Consider the following 14,603-nt stretch of genomic DNA (forward strand, 5'->3'; position numbering starts at 1 on the left):
TGAACACAAAATATCTGAATACAAAGTAACTTCAGCAATGCATGTTCAAATAGTCTACATAGTAGTGATGAAAAGGAATTAATCACATATAAAATGAGGTCTGAAACAATGGCCATTTAGTAACCTTATTCATCAAGTTAAAAAAAATACTGATTTTTTTTTCTGTGTCATTTAATTTGTGGTATTTGATACATTCAATGAATTTAGGAATCCATGCACAGTTTATGGAAACAAATAAATGCATTACATTGTCTTGTTATCCTAGGAGACAAAACCAAAAATGATGTTGTACATGCAGGACCTAGTTTGACTTTAGAGGTTGAAATTCAGATTGAAAAAAAAAAAAAAAAAAGCTCCCAGCGAAGTTTTTTAGGGCTCCTGGTGGTCTGGAGACCTGGGAAGTGATTCATTTCATCCGGTTGTAATTCAACCTTGACTACAGCATTGAGTCTGTTTGGGGGAACGTACATTATCCGGTAAACTGGCGCACTTCAAGCATCACTAAAAGGTCTCCCGGGAGCTCAGTGCGGCCTTGCTGCGGGAGGTTATGATCTTTTCTTAAGCATTAAAATAATGGACTCTAAGGAGATGACTCCTCCCGGTGTAAACGTTACATCGTAACAATAAAAGGAAGACCGAGTGAAGCAGAAATGTGACAGCACTTGTCGGGAGACTTCAGAGCACTGACAGCTCCCGGATTACCCGTGCGGGGGCACCAACACGGACGAGGAAACCCCGAGGATCACGGCCTCCTGTCCGGATGACACCAACGGGAGCCAGCCACACTGGTCTTCATAGCTAGCATTAGCTAAGCTAACAAATGTCTTCCCTGATTTCGAAATAATTGTAAATGGATAACTTAATACAGACAACTTTATTTGAGGTGTGGGGAGTCCGGGGGTGTTAAGGAGTTTGCTGTCGCCTGTTGGACGGATAACATCCTTTCCGGGCTTGTGAGTGGCTGTGAAAACTGCAAAAGGTATCTCCAGGTGAGACTTGTACTCTAGCTGGCGTTAGCTCGATTCATCACTTAACCCTGGCTAGTTTGGGTTGGGTGGTAGACTAAAATCGTACCTTTTATCCACATTTTTTCAAGTCCTACTGCTAATTGGCATATGATAACTTGGCAATGCATGGCAGCGTTTCGCTTTTTTGTTGTTGTTACCAGGATTTTAGTTAGCAGTTAGCTTTAGCCAAGTTTGGCATTCCTCGTCCAGTTGGTCGCTCAGCTGGATGGAAGCGGTTGCTTCACCAACTTTTATCAAGCTGGTTTTGCAGAAACGCCGGTTAAATTGGAGAACTATGAGCCCATGGGCTTACTGTGGGAGTTGAGACTGAGCTAGATATCCTTTCTGTTTAGGTAACGTATGCTGTGCAGGTTTGTTTTGATATACAAGTGAACGGGCTTGCTGGGCTGCCTGCGCAAAATTGATATTTTAAAAATTATTATTATTGTTATTATTATTGTATATCGCATATTAAAATAATACAATTTTGTGCTATTATTTTATTGTTGTATTCTGAGGTTGTTTTTGAGCTACGAAACGTCTCATATGTGCTCTCAGATTACTCCATCCCCTTGCTGATGTAAACCTTGACAGGTGGGTGTCTTAGGATAGGAAAATTAATTTGATTAAAAAAGATTATCATTCTCTAATTTTAAATGTTAAGATTAAGTTATCCTATTTTCATACTCATTTATTTGCCATTAATAATAACAACACTCTTCTGAAAGCAGGCATTTAAACATGGAGTTTAATTTGCATTAGTCACCCACATATGCAGCCAAAGCAGAGCAAATTTGCATTGCTGCTCTGTAAAATTACAACTGTATGAATAAGGTTCAAGAAGCATTTTTTAAAATGTATTATTCCCTGAGTTTAATTTCACAGTGTCACTGTAACCAAAGTTTTCTTTTTCTTTGTATTTTGAGGGTAGGCTCTGTTTGGACAGCAGATTGTCAAATTTACTGATCAAACAAAGGTCTAGGTTACCATGCAGCTGTGACAAAAGGTGTTACATTTTCCCAGTCAGACCTCAAGCTTATTAGGTCACTTACCCAAATCAGAAAGAATCCTCTTGTTTGACACCAACTCAAATCTGCTAGTCTACATAAGTTACGTATTTTATCACTGGGGCAACTTAGTTGGAAGGTTGGTGGTTTGAACCCTGGCTCCTCCAACCTGCATGTTGGGCAGGATACTGAACCCGAAGTTGATGCATAAAGTGGAGTGTGAGTGTGTGAACTTTAGATTAAAAGTGCTTAGGCATAGGAATAAGCGTGTGTGTGTGTGTGTGTGTAAATGCAAAAATGAAGCTTATAGTAAGAAAGAGCTATTGAGTACTCAAATAAGTACCATTCAATTTACCATCACTGTTTGTCTCCCTTTTTAGGCATGATGGAAGGACTCCATAGCCAGGCTATTAGCCTGGACCCACGAAGGCAGGAACTGCTTGAGGCCCGGTTCACTGGAGTTGGTGTGGCCAAGGTTTGAACATCTTAACAGTTTAAGAGTTGTTTTGTTGCTTAAAATGACAGCAGTTGCAGGTACAGGTCATTTCTGCAGATGCTGGACTTTATATTAGACTTGATAAACAGATTTTTTGTAAAAATATTTCCCTTCTTGCTAAATTAATTCCTGTAGTAATAAGACAGTAGTGCCTAGCTTTTTTCTTTTTTTTTTTTTTTTTGTCAGAATTCATCCCAAAATCCCGCTGTGGGTGCAACCGATTAGCACTCTTATGTTAGTCTTTCAGCTGAGGAATGCTTAGAAGTCCTCTCTGTTTACAGTATGCTCTGTGTTCAGGAGGCTCCTTCTGTGGGGTGATTGGTTTTCCTGAGCTAAAGGGACAACAAGACAAGCTCTGTTTTGGTTGACACAGGAGCTGGCCGGTAGCTCTTTGTTTCAGTGGAGGCTAGTGACACTTAAATGGCACAGCAGCTAAAGCTTACAGCACTGCCCGTGTGCTTTGCTGAACCCTGCTGTTCAACTGGGTATTACTAAGTGTGGGTGCATATCTGAGAAAATGGCAGCCCCTAAGAAAGCAATTGTTGTTTTTCATGCTCTGGTATATATTTTGCTTTTAAACTTCTTGTCAGGCCTGCTCACTGTGGTGTTGGAGCTTAAATCATGTAAGGTTGTGTGTATGTCACCAACGTTAGAGTGGATATAAAAAGTGTACACACCTGTTAAAATGCCAGGTTTTTGTGATGTTAAAAAAATGAGAATGCAGTAAATGTTTTCAAAACCTTTTCCACCTTAAATGTGACCTATAACATGTGCAATTCAAGTGAAAAACAAACAAATCTGTTGGGTGAAAGATGTATAAGATATTTTTTGATTGCATATGTGTGCACACCCTTAAACTAATACTTTGTTAGAGCACCTTTTGATTTAATCACAGCGTTCAGTCTTCTTGGGTAGGATCACTATTTCATATCTTGGCAATATTTGCCCATTCTTCCTTACAAAAGTGCTTCAAATCTGTCAGAATGCAAGGGCATCTTTTTTGTATAGCCCCCTTCAGGTTACCCCACACATTTTCCATTGGATTTTGGTCTGAGCTCTGACTGGAACATCCCAAAATTTAAATTTGTTTCTGGTGGAGCCATTCTTTTGTTGTTTATGGATGCATGCTTGGGGTCATAGTCATGTTAAAAGATAAAATTACTTTTCAGCTTTCTAGCATTCACCTGAAGGTGTTGGGCCAAAAGTGACTGGTATTTGGAACTGTTCATAATTCTCTCTACCTTGGCTAAAGCCCCAGTTCTGGCTGAAGAAAGGCAACCCTTAAGCATGATGCTGCCACCACCGTGCTTCACTATGGGCATTGTGTTCTTTTGGTGATGCAAAGTGTTTTCCCACATGCTTTTGGGGGACATTTCGATGTTTTGTTTTTCTTTTGTTTTCTTTTCTCTTTTGCAAATTGTAGCCTGGCTTGGATGCTTTTTTTATTTCTATTTATTTTGTCAGAAAAGGCTTCTGTCTTGCAACCCTACCACATAGTCCAGACTTCTGGAGAATACAGGAGACTGCTGTCATGTTTTTATCAACTTTAGGGGGGAGTCCAGTTCTTTGCAATGTCACTGTCCCATATTTTCTCCACTTTTTGATGACTGTCTTCATTGTGTTCTATGCTTTATCCAATGCTGTGGAATTTATTTATTTATTTTTTTTGTACACTTTACCTGACTGATACTTTTCAACAATCTCTTTGTTGAAAAGTATCTCTTTGATGCTTTGTAAGCTCTCTGCAAACCATGGCTTGACTGAGTAAATGTCAGTTGGGGTTAATCAGTCTCTTTAACTGATGGCAGGTGTGTACCCAAGAAGAGTGAATAGTGTGATTAAATAAAGGTGCTTCAATAAAGTATTAGTTTAAGGGTGTGCACACTTACGCAACCAGATTACTGTATGTTTCTTGTTGTTGTTTGGTTGGTTGGTTGGTTGGTTGGTTGTTTGTTTTTCCCCCTAACAGATTTTTTTCAATTGAGTTGTACAGGTTATAGGCCATATTAAAGGTGGGGAAAAGGTTTTGAAATTTATTGTGGTTTCTTTTTTTTTATGTCACAAAAACCTGGCATTTTAACGGGGTGTTAAGAATAATATCCACTGTTTTCTTTACGTGCTGTTCAGGACGTTGCAGTCAAACTGCAGTGTACATGTTAATATAAAGGAATGAGAGGAGTTGTGCCCTTGAAGCTTTAAGCCAGCATTAGCCTCCTGCCCCAGACAGCCTGCTGTTCTTCTTCTTAGTTTCATCAGGCTGTACAGAGTGTGGCCTTGAATGACCCCAACCAATTCAGCCAACTGGAAGTCAAGTGAAGATTAACAAGGAGATGTGTGGTATGCACTCACAGAAGTGTCCTACCTCAGCTTTTAGTTTAGTGACAGTAATTTTATAATGTGAAGTAATGTCTGTGACAGTTGTGAATGCTGCCATAGCAGTGGGTGGCTTTTTATAATACTGCGTGGTAGGAAAGATTTATAGAAATTTGCAGTTTACTTAGATGAGAATACTGACAGAATTTTAAAAGGCCATGGGCGTTGCCATTGCTGTATCTCATACAAGTCATTTAAATATCTTGTATCACATTTTCCATTCTGTTCATAAGAGTAGTTGATGATTAACCAATCGGGTCTTTGTCTCTCTTCTTTGCTGTAGAATTCAGCCAACAGCGAATCATCCAACCAGTCTCTGTGCAGTGCAGGATCACTCAGTGACAAGGAACTAGAGGTTAGTTTACAAAAAAAAGTCATCCATCAAATGGCTCCAATTTTAAGTTATTTGATCTTGTGTGTCTTCTCAGTTTTCAGTGGTGATTGTTTTTGATTAGTCAAATATTTTGTATAATGCGTGCAGTAGTGAAAACACTTTGATATGGTGCATTGTGTGAGTAGGTTAGCTGTAAGATTTATTTATTTATTTATTGAAGGGGGCCATATTTATGCATGACAACAGGAAGTTGATGCATAGATTTGGTAAAAAGCTGGAAAATACTTAGTTGGTAAAAACTTAAATGCTTCATGTGTCCATTGATCCATTTTCTTATGCGTAACTGTGGCCGGGTCCTGGGGGCAGCAGTCTAAGAAAGAAAGCCAGACCTTCCTCTTCTCGGCCACTTCCTTCATCTTATCCAGGGGAACACCGCATAAGCTGCTTATGATACTATTATTATTTCATTTTGTCAAAAGTTAATTTCACTATGAGTGCACAGAGTACTTTTCTCCATCCATCCATTCTCTTCCGCTTAACCTGTTCAGGGTCGTGGGGGTGTGGAGCCTATCCCAGCTATCATAGGGTGAAAGGCAGGGTACACCCTGAACAGGTCGCCAACCTGTCGCAGGGCTAAACTTTTCTCTATAACTTACAGATCCAAGACTTAAATTTAGCAGTAAAGTTTCTTTGTCATTATGTTAATGTGGTTAATGTAAAAGAAAATTTTAAGCTGCTTTTCTGCTAATGTCAGATACCAGAGAAGAAGCCCAATGACAGAAGCAGGAAGAGAAAAGGAGACATCTATGACAGCAACAGCCAAGGCAAGTCTGCCATACATACTTATGTGTTTGAAGCAGAAATATCGCTACATTCAGAAATCAGCTGACCAGGCTTTCAGTTCTATCACCACTTTAAATTCAAATATTTATGTTTGCATAAAAAAATTCAAATAAAAGTCAAAATACAAATGAGGATTTAGGTCACAATTGTTTCCTTTTGTCTAATAGGCTGTTTTTTTTATTTATGATTTTGTTTGTTTTACAGGAAAGGGAAGAGGGCACAAAATGAATGATTATTGTGATGTGAGTACAAACTTAAAGGATGTAACATGTTTTAGACTTGTTGAATGCATTCACGGATGCTTTGGTGTGTGTTGTTTGCAGTTGCTTTCAGCCTTTACTCTCTCACCTTCTTGTTCTGGGTGTGTCAGTATTGTCCTTCCTTCATCCTTTTCTAAATAACCACTGTATTCTGTCTTGTTTCTACTCTTTGTACTGTGGCCAGTTTGCTGGTAGCAGTGGCTCTGGAACCAGTCCTGCCAGGAGCATCCCTATGCTGGTGCGCTCTTCTCCACAACACTCACTGTCTAATCCTATGGTGAGCACAGCATTCATTTCTGTTCATTTTTTAGCAAGCGTCAAAATCAAATGATGGTTAAATGAGTCTTCTTTTTTTTTTGGGAGACACATCTTTCCTTTTGCCTGCATCATTTCAGCCAGTGGAAGTAACAAAGCGTGATATTTATTTTTTTTTTCTTTTAGTTGATTTTTAACAGAACATCTGAGCGTGTGGTGTTTATGAACAAGAATTTTTAAAGCAAGGATTCACTGTAACCACTGACAAGTGAAATGGTAGTTAATGTTTATAGTGCTGGTCTCATGCCTGCAGATGTTGTTCAGGTTTTAGGCTTAACCGGCTGGCATGTAAAGCAGTTAACAGTCCAGAAGATCAGTGTGTGCATTATGTGAAACATTTGCTTGCACTGAATGCATAAGGTTTGCTGATGGCAGTGTTGTATATTTAATAACTGAAATTGCTTTACTTTAATACCCCTGGTCGCGTGCCATAACTTTAGCCCAGTTCCTAACCACTTGCCCCAAACTGCCAGCGTAGAGCAGCCCTTTCTGGATTAGGAGCATATCCAGACACATCCTTGGCCAGCGTTTATGGTCTAGGTTGACGTGTTCATCCGAGGCAGCCACGACCAGTGACCTTTGCACAGCTGCAGGCTGCACTCAGAATGGAAAGCAGTTGCTCAACAACTGATCCAGACACTTGGGTGACACACGGGTGACTGCTTCCATCACATCCAGAGGAGGCCGTACCTTGTATTAAATGTCTTGTTCATGCATATAGTGTTGGTTTATAAAAGCTATTTAAAATACAAACTAGCATTTCTTTATTTTACTAGTATATTGATTTGGTGGTACTTATGAGGGGTTTGATGCTTGTCAGATACCGAAACGCTGTCACTGTTTAAAGCAGAGTTATATAGCTCAGGAAAGTTGCAGTGAAACTGCTGTAGACTTGTAAAATTTTGATATTTTCAGTGAATCTAAGTTTTCTCCCCCATGTTCCTCTACCTTTCTTTCACTCTGAAATGCAGCTCCAGCACAGCAGTCCTTCGTCCACAGGCTCAGCCCACACAGACTCTTCATCCTGCAGTTCTGTTAAAACAGCCCCCACACACTCCTATTCCCACAAAGCCATCCAGGTAATGAAACTGACCCAAATCACCACTTGACATCTTGAGTTTCATTATTTTTTTTCCTTCATTATAGTCTGTCATGTTGTAGCATGTTGTACTTTTTTTTTTTCTTTCACTGAGTAAAAAGTATTTTTGAAGAGTTTGACAATGTGTAAGGTTGCAACTCTGCACACCTTGTTCTGTCATTTAAAGAAAAAAAGTACAGTAGTTGGCCAGGATGTGGATCCTAGAATTAAAGGGCATTAAAGGTCTCGCACTGCTGTTATCTGACATAATAGTTGCAAAACATCCAGCTATTCTTGTAAATTACACTAATTGGCCTGATTTAAAGGTCAGCATTTAGAAGTCACATCTAATATTCAAGATAGCGGCGCCTGATTTTGATTAAATTCAACATGATAGACTCCTTTGTTAGTGACCTGAGGGGTGTCTTCAGCGTCTGAGTGAGATGTTTAATGTGGGTTTGTTACCTTTGACCTTCCTTAGTCGGACCTGACGCTCCTGAAACTGACAGCACTCGAGAAGATCAAGAACTCTGACCTGGAGAAGAAGGAGGGGAGGATAGATGACCTGCTGAGGGTAAAATCAGCAGTTATTCAAATGTATCTCTTAAAAGTTCACTTGGATTATTTGGAGCATTCCGAGTAGAACGATGTTACAAGTTCTTGCTGTCCAAATCGGTTCCTTTGAAATGACACAGATAGATGTTTTGTTTAACTAACAATGATAAATCTCTCAGTAATTAACCTCCATCAGTCTGCTTACAGCCTATCGTGCTTGTTAACTTTTGGATGCCATTGTTTTGCTGACATTTTCACCAGTTTAAGCTACAAACTGACAGGCTGGCAGTTTTTCCACTGTGTCAGTTTAAGAACAGAACAGCCTTGAATCCTTGCTGTAATGAGAATTAGTTGTCAGAGTGATGATGTGTGTTTTTGGCAGGCTAACTGTGACTTGAGGCGACAGGTGGATGAGCAGCAGAAGATGCTGGAGCGCTACAAGGAGCGGCTTAACAAGTGTGTGACCATGAGCAAGAAGCTGCTAATTGAGAGGGTCGGTGTGAATATGAATTTGCACAAGTATGTTTGCCTGACTTGGGACACCTTTGTTGTACAATGTGAAAACCAAAGAAGTTAGTTTGCACATGTAAGGATACTCTTCATGTAATTTTGAGAGGTTTCATGGTGATTTAAGGTGGAACTGAATATCAGTATTCAGTCCTTTTTTATATCCTATAGGCAGGGTTTGCCTGCACAGTTTTACTCATTTATTTTTTTTGTGTGTTTGTAGTCAAGACAGGAGAAGATGGCTTGCAGGGACAAGAGCATCCAGGACCGTCTACGCCTGGGTCACTTCACTACCGTACGCCACGGAGCTTCCTTCACTGAACAGTGGACAGATGGCTATGCCTTTCAGAACCTTATCAAGTCAGAATGCAAATGAGCACAAACATATATTTTGAATTTTGTCTGTTCCGCGCATACAAATAGTCACACCAGATTGTTCTTGCATGTTGTAGGCAGCAAGAGCGACTCAACTCACAGCGGGAGGACATTGAAAGGCAGAGGAAGCTGCTGGGAAAGAGGAAACCTCCGTCCATAGTGCAGACAGCTCCACCCAACCTGGAGCAGAACAAACGAAAAAGCAGAAGCAACGGCCAGGAGAGTGAAACGTATGATCGCAAAGGGCAAATCATTGTACTGTGCGCCTTTGTACCACTAACTAGACAAATAAGGCTGAAAGTGAGGGAAGAATTGTTTACTGGTCTAGATGCCTATGGGGTTTGTTTTTTTTTAATTATTTTGTGTTATGATACCTTGTTTGTGTCTTATCTGATTAAATGAATTCCTGGCTTTGATCCAGAGATGTATAAAGTACTGGAGTAGAGGAGTGGAGTAGAAGTACAAGTACTATATAAAAAAATTGACTTGAGTAAAAGTTGAAGTGTTCTTTCAACACCATACTCAAGTGGAAGTACAGAAGTACTCAATTTTTTTGGTACTTAAGTATTGCAAGTAGAAGTATTTCAAAAATTGCTACTCAAGTACCGAAAGTACAAGTACAAGTAAAAGTACAAGTACTGTGTATATTAAAGAAAGGCAGTCAAAAGTTTGATTATCATTGTTTATATTATTTCAAACATTTGAAAGGCACAATGTATTTGGCTGAAGCTGGAGTACAATGATAAAAGGCCATACAAGTGTTTACAAAAAAACAAACACAAATAAAACATCTCAAAAGGCCAGAGGGGCAGTCCACAGAGCAGCTAAAAGACAAACCAGGACAAGGTGTTCCTGGAACGTCATCCATCTCGATATCGGTAAGCTCGACAGTAAGCTGACGCGTTTTGTCCTCAATACTTGCAAGCAACAGCGCAAAAGGCGGAGACGAAGCCTGCGTTTTTTTTTTGTTTTTTTTTTAGGCTTGATCGCTCAAATCGCCCAATGATGAGCCAGCTTCATAAACCGTGACAGCGCCATCTACCGCTCTGGCATTGATACTATGACTTGGGGATGATTAATAACGTTTTCATAATAGTAACGAGTAACGATTCAGCACGTGAAAAATGTATCGGAGTAAAAGTATTAAATTAATCAAAAATATATAGTGGAGTAAAAGTGAAAGTAGGGGAAAAAATATGTACTCCAATAAAGTACAGATACTGCATTTTAGTACTTAAGTACAGTACTTAAGTAGTTCTACTTCGTTACTATACATCTCTGCTTTGATCTCACACAGGTTGTCACTGGCAGAGTATCGCGAGCAAGAGGAGATTTTCAAACTTCGAATTGGTCATCTTAAAAAGGTGCCGACGTTTATTTAAAGATTTTCTTCCCCCCCCCCCCCCCCCCCCCCCCCCTCACCTGTCCAGAGGATGAGGTAGATGATAAATCTGTGCGCTTGTACGCAGGAAGAAGCAGAAATCCACGCAGAGCTGGAGCAGTTGGAGCGTGTGAGAAATCTGCACATTCGGGAGCTTAAGAGGATCCATAATGAGGACAATTCACAGTACGTATTATCTCAGCTTAGCATGCCCTACTCAAGCTCTTTTTGTTTGTTTGTTTTTTAAAAAGGAGCAGGTACTTTAACAAAGGGTTCCTCTGTAGATTTAAAGACCACCCCACACTGAACGACCGATACCTGCTGTTACATCTACTTGGAAAAGGTGGCTTTAGTGAAGTTTTTAAGGTGAGCTAGTTCTATTTATTTGGTTTCCCGTCCTCATGAATACCTTTTTTGGTTTGTAAACTTTGAGTGATGTACAGGGAGGTTGTAATGGTGGTATTGTAGTCAGACTCACAACACTTCTGCATGCAGTAAACAGATACTGTATACCATTCAGTGGGAAATTCTGGCCAATAGTAGGCTGCTTTGTATTAATGTGAAATGTACCTTCTTTTTTTTTTTTTTTTTTTTTTTATAAACAGGCTTTTGATTTCACAGAGCAGAGGTATGTGGCCATTAAAATTCATCAACTCAACAAGAACTGGAGGGAAGAGAAGAAGGAGAACTACCACAAGTGAGTCTGCCACTCTGTAAATGTGCTCTCTGCGTGTTGTCGTATAATTGAAAATATTTCAGTCTGAATTTTTTTTTGATTTGTAGCTAAAACATTAATTAGGACTCACTTATCTTTTCAGACATGCCTGTAGAGAGTACAGAATCCACAAAGAACTTGATCACCCTAGAATAGTGAAACTCTACGACTATTTCTCGCTCAACACAGACTCGTAAGTGCTTCACTTTACATAAAGGTCGTGATGTGGCGCTAATAAGAATGTAATGACTAAGTGTGAGTACTTGACATTTGGTAGCAACAACTTCTTTAATCTGCAGACATCAGACTGCAGAAATGTCCTCTATATTTTCATCTATAGTTATTACTGACATTTAGAAGCTTGGATTTAAGTTTGGCATAATTATAAAAGGATAAAAATGCTTTGTTTAACTGAAAGGAAATAGTGTATTTTCTTATTTCATTAAGAAGTTGCAGCTTCAGCTTCATTAGAACTGAATAAGGAGCTGACTGAAGTCTTTGGATGCCACAAAATGAATCCATTAGATTTCCAGTAACAGTAATCTAACCAGCTGACACATATTAGTCATGTTTGCTCATGTGTATTGTAAACATGGGAGGTTTTGCTGATCTTAATGATTTCTAGATATCACTTTTCAGGCGTCTTGGGATGTGACTGAATATGAGTAGGTGATCACTAATGGCCTTCCCAAATAACCCATGTGTTATGTAATCTCATGCAGGTTCTGCACAGTGCTCGAGTACTGTGAAGGCAATGACCTGGATTTCTACTTGAAGCAGAACAAATCAATGACAGAGAAGGAGGGCCGCTCTATTGTCATGCAGCTCGTCAATGCGCTCAAGTACCTCAATCAGATTCGGCCGCCCATCATACACTACGACCTCAAGCCCGGTAGTCTCGCTGAGTTTTCATGGCCAATGCAAGAATGTGTTGTCTGTTGTAATTCAACTAAACTAAAACATCTTCAGATACATTTACATGTATCATATGCTTGTGAACCCTCATTTTATGTGAATGTGTGCTGTTATTAGGAAACATTCTGTTGGTCAACGGCACAGCTTCCGGAGAGATAAAGATCACTGACTTTGGTCTGTCCAAGATCATGGATGATGACAGCTACAACTCTGTAGATGGCATGGAGCTGACCTCACAGGGAGCAGGGACCTACTGGTACAAACAGACACTTTTCATTGCATTTTGTCACCAAGAAACCAGTATGGCTACTGCAGATGTGTAGTGTTTTCAGAGTAATGCTACCAGCTGATTTTCAGTTCCATCTTCATTCAGCAAGTAGTTTGAGGATATACGGAGACTGGGAAATGCTTTTTTTTTTTTTTTTTTTTTTTTTCCCCCTTTCCTTTCAACTTCATGACTTTTGTTTGGCTTACAGGTATCTGCCACCTGAGTGCTTTGTGGTGGGCAAGGAGCCCCCCAAAATATCCAACAAAGTGGATGTTTGGTCTGTAGGGGTCATCTTCTACCAGAGCTTATATGGCCGCAAGGTAACCACTAACCTGCATTACAATAAATTCCAGGATTCTATTTACTTTTTGAATAAATTAACTTGCCAAACGCGCAACTTGATCCCTGCTGTCTTTTTCCAGCCTTTTGGTCATAACCTGTCGCAGCAGGATATCCTACAAGAAAACACAATACTAAAAGCTACTGAGGTGCAGTTTCCCCCCAAACCTGCAGTCACCACAGAAGCAAAGGTGTGATATTTGTTTCTTTTAAACTGCAACAAACTCTATCCTGGTGCCATACATGTATAAACTACTAGCACTCATTCGATTAGGACGGTTTTAATCATCAGTGAGATCAAATTAATTCTTAAACGAGGTCACAGCAGTGGGGGGTTGGGGTGGTGATTGGATGTCTCATGTTGTCTGTCCCATTCTCATGAGTCCAGTATCACTTAAGGGAATTTGGCACAAACATTCACATGAACTCAAGAATTAACTAGTGAGAATTTGGTGGTCATAGGTCGAGGTCACTGTGTGATCACGGTGTTCCAGACCATCTTCAGATTATAATATACATGTGTATAAACTGCAGCTTCACCAGCTGGCAGAATAATAAAACCACAAAACAATGTTTGTTGTTGACTAAATGTGCGTCCATTGTTGAGTGGCTTAAGCAGCCCCTTTACAGCTTTCTTTGTACATTTGCAACCTTTTGAAAGGACTTGACTCACTGTTTGTAAAGTATGTTACACATTCTATTAACAGAACAGCAGTTAGCCTGAGAATAAGAATAATAAAAAAAAAAAAAAAAAAAAAGTTAAGCTATAATGAGTCACTTTTTGTCTGTTTCTCTTCACAGGCCTTCATTCGACGTTGCCTGGCTTACCACAAGGAGGACAGGGTGGATGTGCTGCAGTTAGCCAGTGACCCCTTCCTCATGCCCCACATTCGAAAAACCCTGGGCAGCAGCACACCTCCAGTGCCTCCCATTCCCTCCACCTCCAGCTGCTACAGCAGCAGTGCCTCCAATTCAAGCTAGCTGAAAGAAACTGGAATAAAACCCCAGGCAGGACAAAGCCACATGGAGACATTACACGCTTGATGGAACTCCTCCTTTGCTCTCTTCATGGCAAGAAAGCAGAGAGCATGATGGGAAGGAGGGATCCTAAAAGAGTGAATGGAACCAAAAATGATGGATGGCGTGGTGCTGTGTAGTAGTATTATGTGCCCACCACTGTTATTGAAGTGGTATAAATGTGCCAGCTTCTGGCTGTGGGCTCGGTAGAACCCAAAGAATTGCCCATATGCATGCACTAACAAAACTTTGGCTCATTTCAAGGGGCTTTTTTACATGAAGATAAAATGCACCTGAAAAATTGCACAACTGTGACAGGCTCAGAGGTCTTCCATGTGTGGAAAATCTCTTACCTAAAGGTTTCGAAGAGGAAGCATTAATAAAGTGTCACCCCATACTGCTTGAAAAACATCTATCAAAGTATTTTCAGATTAGTAGTTGTCTGTTTTAAAAGTGTCCTGATAGAATTGAACCTGGAACTTTTTAGGAAGGGCTCCTTGAACAAGGAGTGACTGATGACCAAAGTGCAAGGCCTGTCTTGTTGACATGGCTTCTTTAAAGGGTCATAAATGACTTGACACAGAAGAGGGCTGATTCTGGAAGACTGACATGTTTGACCAATTTCAAATATTTTACTTGATAACTGGAATTCAGCTTATTTTACTTGTTAAGTCCATATTTTTCCATGATATTCACCCGCCCACCGCTAATAATGTTAAACTTGAATGGTGGGTGGGTGGTGACTGAGTGAGTGTTGTGATGCAAGGGAAGATTAAACTGAAATGCTGAAACCATTAAAAAAAAGAAAAAAAAATGCA

The 14,603-nt window shown here is 40.0% G+C and overlaps 1 protein-coding gene across 3 annotated transcripts; it reads left to right on the forward strand.

Moving 5' to 3' along the window:
- Positions 1-401: 401 nt before the first annotated feature.
- LOC115798533 (serine/threonine-protein kinase tousled-like 2) lies at positions 402-14,571 on the forward strand. 3 transcript variants are annotated; one of them, XM_030755405.1, is made up of 21 exons: positions 402-989; positions 2,395-2,489; positions 5,167-5,238; positions 5,972-6,041; positions 6,265-6,302; positions 6,505-6,597; positions 7,607-7,714; positions 8,195-8,287; positions 8,651-8,761; positions 8,999-9,135; positions 9,228-9,380; positions 10,448-10,514; positions 10,620-10,717; positions 10,816-10,897; positions 11,137-11,228; positions 11,350-11,439; positions 11,969-12,138; positions 12,279-12,417; positions 12,638-12,749; positions 12,852-12,959; positions 13,570-14,571. In XM_030755405.1, the coding sequence occupies exons 2-21, from the start codon at positions 2,397-2,399 to the stop codon at positions 13,747-13,749; spliced, it is 2,106 nt and encodes a 701-aa protein (XP_030611265.1). In that variant the 5' UTR covers positions 402-989; positions 2,395-2,396; the 3' UTR covers positions 13,750-14,571. The 3 variants fall into 3 exon arrangements, with proteins under 3 accessions (XP_030611265.1, XP_030611267.1, XP_030611266.1); XM_030755407.1 differs by having other exon boundaries at positions 402-979; XM_030755406.1 differs by lacking the exon at positions 402-989 and adding an exon at positions 1,583-1,601.
- Positions 14,572-14,603: the final 32 nt, after the last annotated feature.

The sequence above is a fragment of the Archocentrus centrarchus genome, chromosome 19 (genome assembly GCF_007364275.1).
Source record: "Archocentrus centrarchus isolate MPI-CPG fArcCen1 chromosome 19, fArcCen1, whole genome shotgun sequence".
Taxonomy (NCBI): Eukaryota; Metazoa; Chordata; class Actinopteri; order Cichliformes; family Cichlidae; genus Archocentrus; species Archocentrus centrarchus.